General features: G+C 38.2%; 1 protein-coding gene across 1 annotated transcript; it reads left to right on the plus strand.

Annotated features, from left to right (window-relative positions):
- Positions 1-2442: 2442 nt before the first annotated feature.
- On the plus strand, positions 2443-3465 carry LOC114637643 (vomeronasal type-1 receptor 4-like). Its single transcript, XM_028785889.1, has one exon. The coding sequence runs from the start codon at positions 2527-2529 to the stop codon at positions 3463-3465; it is 939 nt and encodes a 312-aa protein (XP_028641722.1). The 5' UTR covers positions 2443-2526.
- Positions 3466-3685: the final 220 nt, after the last annotated feature.

Below are 3685 nucleotides of genomic sequence, written 5' to 3' on the forward strand. Positions count from 1 at the left end.
AGGCAATGGACATAGAAAGTAAGACAAATCAGCAAACTATAGATTGGGGAAAAAAAACCTTCACTAATCCCATATCTGATAGACAGCAAATATCCAAATTGCATTCACAAAAAAAAAAGAAGCTAACCAACAAAAACCAAAACAAAAAAATCAAAATATACAGTATAGAACTAAACCTAGATTTCATAGCAGAAGAATCTCAAATGGCCGAGGAGCAACTAAAGAAACGTTGAAATTCCTGACTGATCAGAAAAATGCAAACCAAAACGACCCTGAGAATCCACCTTATACCAATCAAAATGGTTAAGATCAGAGGCCCAGGTGACAACACATGTTGGGAAGGATGTGGACAAAGAACACTCCTCCATTGCTGGTGGGATTGCAAACTGAACTTCTATTCTACATATTGGCTTACCCTGAGATAAGGAGGGTAAACTAAGATTTGTGTGCAGAACATCTCAGACAACCATCGGCTACAAAGCACACACATAGCTCAATTACACTCATCACATGGGCCACATCATCTCCTGAAACATAAAGGTGAAATCCCGTGGCCTCTAGAAAACAGAGCAGATAACAACCACTCTTCACTTCAAAATATTCCCTTAACACCTGAGAGCAAGTGTTGTACTTCTTTGTTGAGAACTGTCAACAGGGGAGAAAAGTTCAGCACATATTTATTGCCTGGTCAAGCCTACATAGAATATCCATTGCTACTGCAAGTGAAATAATTGCAAGTCTGAGGGGAGATGAAGTCACACAATCAAAGATCCATATCTCAGGCCCTGGTCCCTCCCTTCAGATGACTTTTTGAACTCTGTGGCCAGGGCACTGATATCAGCATCCCAGGAAGAGAAATGGTCCAGAAAGTGGAACAGACTGCAATCTGAGAGCAGCGAAGATTTAATGTACAAGTCTTGGTAAGTAATCCTAACAGACATTCAGACATGGCACTGAATCTGGATGAATAGCAAAGCTACATAGGATGCAGACAAACTCCTCAGGATGGAAATCAGATAGAAATGAATGCTGGGGTCCTACAAGCACTGCATTCCAATTCTAATCTAAACTATTCCTCACATTCAGAGCCATCTGTGCTGTCATACTCGCTAAGAATCTGGTGCTTAAGAATATCTGTCTGAAAGAAATCATTTTCCCTTATGGAAGATTTCACTAGGACACCTGACAAATGATGGCCGTTGAAGTCAGTGACACTGCACATCTTTGTAGTAAGTTTATTAGTTTTAGTTTTCTCTGTGTTGTTATGCACAGAGGTGAGTCTGGACAATGATGGATTAGATCATAGGCTCTGGAAGGAGGATTCATTCACAGGATGTTTGTGACAGAGATTCTTTCATTATGCACTTGGATATGTCCAAATTATTTTATGAAATATTTGGAAATAATATTTATAGACAAAACAGACTAAAATCTAAGTACCCTGACTGTAAATTCACAGGTTTAGTAACCTTATATTCCATGTAATATGCATAGTACATTTTCAGGACTTCTACAGGTACAGCTACTATTACTTCAAGTTTGAAGGGATGAGTGGAATATGTTCCAGAAACCAATCCGTTCTACCAGGAATTACACATCAATGATGGCTTCATTTGAACAAAATTTTTTCTCTGTTTCAGCGTGAGAATGTCATTAGTGAAAATAGGTTTCCTACCAGTTTGAAATGATAATAATAAATAATTAATGAATTCCAGTATTTTTCTCTGCATTTCAAAAGAGTCTTTTAAATTAAGGCATTTATAAGTTTTATTTCTTTCTGACTTCAACTACTAGAATTAAATATTTATCATATAGTGAAAACACTGTCATCAAATATAAGATTCCTTATTACTTATATAGAAAATTAAAGGCAGAGAAACTGGCCCCATAGACTAGTTCTATAGGATATTGTTTTCTCACTACTAACTTTTACTCTCCTCCTAAATATTTTAAACATTAATGTCTATTGTCGTAGTAATCTTTTCCCACCTGTATTAATGTTTGAAGCTAATGTGATCACAATGCTAGGGGATTTATAGCCTAAAATTACAAAACTCAACTCTTATATCCTTAATTATAACATCAGCTAACTTGGTGATACAAAGATAATATGTGATCTTCCCTTAATAAAAGTTTGGTTGCCCTATTACTTTACTTTACATGGATTTGTGTGTATTTCTCAGAGTTAAATGTATGCCATATGAATACTGGCTAGTTGATTTGATGGGGTCATTGTTTTATTTCAAACATGAGCCAGTACTCTTACAGATATTATTCTGCTTGTCCTGTTTATGAGACATTGTTAGTTTTTCACACATTTCACAAAGTATGAGCCTAGAGATATTCAAATGCTTTGAGGCCTCATTCAATCACTATTATGTGTACAAATTATGCCAAAGTGGTAGTGGTAGATGTCCTACATGTTGAATATATCATGTGAATTCATTGGAAAGAGAGAATGGTGACTATGTCTACAGCTTCACCTTGCCATGCAGGGTCCTCAGTTTGAGAACAAGAACTGACAGCATGGAAACCAGTGAGTTGCTTGTAGGAATGACTTTCCTCTCTCTGACTGTAATTGGAATTCTAGGGAATTTTACTCTTCTATACCATTATATTTATATTTACCTAACAAGATGTAGGTTCAGGTCTATAGACTGGGTTCTGATGCACTTGATTGTAGCCAATATCTTAACTGTAGTGTGTAAAGGTGTGCCCAGGACAGTATCCTTTTTGGGGTTTAAAGATATTTTCAATGACATGGGATGCAAATGGTTTTCTTTTGTACACAGAGTTTCAAGGGGTGCTTGTATTGGCAGCACCTCATTTCTTAGTGTGTTTCAGGCCATCATCATCAGCTCTAGGAACTTCAGGTATTCAGATTTAATGGTAAGGACACACAAGTGCATTTGTTGCTCTGTGTACCTCAACTGGGTAATTCATTTATTCACAAGCAGCATATTTTTTGTGTACTTGAGGGCAAAGCATGGCAATGAAAGCACAACAAACCTGAAAGATTTTATATACTGCTCTTCTGTTCGGCAAGATCCAACCAGTGACATCCTTTATGCAACACTACTGTCAGGTCCTGATATGGTTTTGCTGGGGCTCATGCTATGGGCCAGTGGCTCCATGGTTCTCACACTGTACAGGCACAAGCAGATGATGGAATACATTTCAAGAACCAAGGCTTCTTCTAGATCCTCCCCAGAGTCCAGAGCCACTAAAACCATCCTTCTCCTCGTTGGTACTTTTGTCTCCTTTTACACAATTTCTTCTCTTTGTCAGTCCTTTCTATCTCTCCTGTATAATCCCGGCTGGTCTCTGGTGAATATGGCTGAAATGTCCTCTCTGCTTTTCCCCACTGTTTGTCCCTTTCTTCTCATGAGCCAAGACAGTCGGGCATCCAGTTACTTCAAAAGGAATAGACATTTCCCCAAGCCCTCTGACCAAGAACAGAATTGAGAGCTTCTGGCCAGATTTGCATGGTTATTCATTCATTCTGACAGAACTGTGAGCATAATTACAATAATATCATGGCTTTGTAGCAGCTTCTGCAGGTAAGCAACGTATCAGTGTGCATGCAGGTGAATGTGTTTACACTCACACACACACATGTACACACACTTACACACACGGATGCACAAATGTAATTGTGTGAGTGATTTTGCATGCAAGTGTAACT

The sequence above is a fragment of the Grammomys surdaster genome, unplaced genomic scaffold, assembly GCF_004785775.1.
Source record: "Grammomys surdaster isolate TR1022 unplaced genomic scaffold, NIH_TR_1.0 125358, whole genome shotgun sequence".
NCBI classification, from domain to species: Eukaryota; Metazoa; Chordata; class Mammalia; order Rodentia; family Muridae; genus Grammomys; species Grammomys surdaster.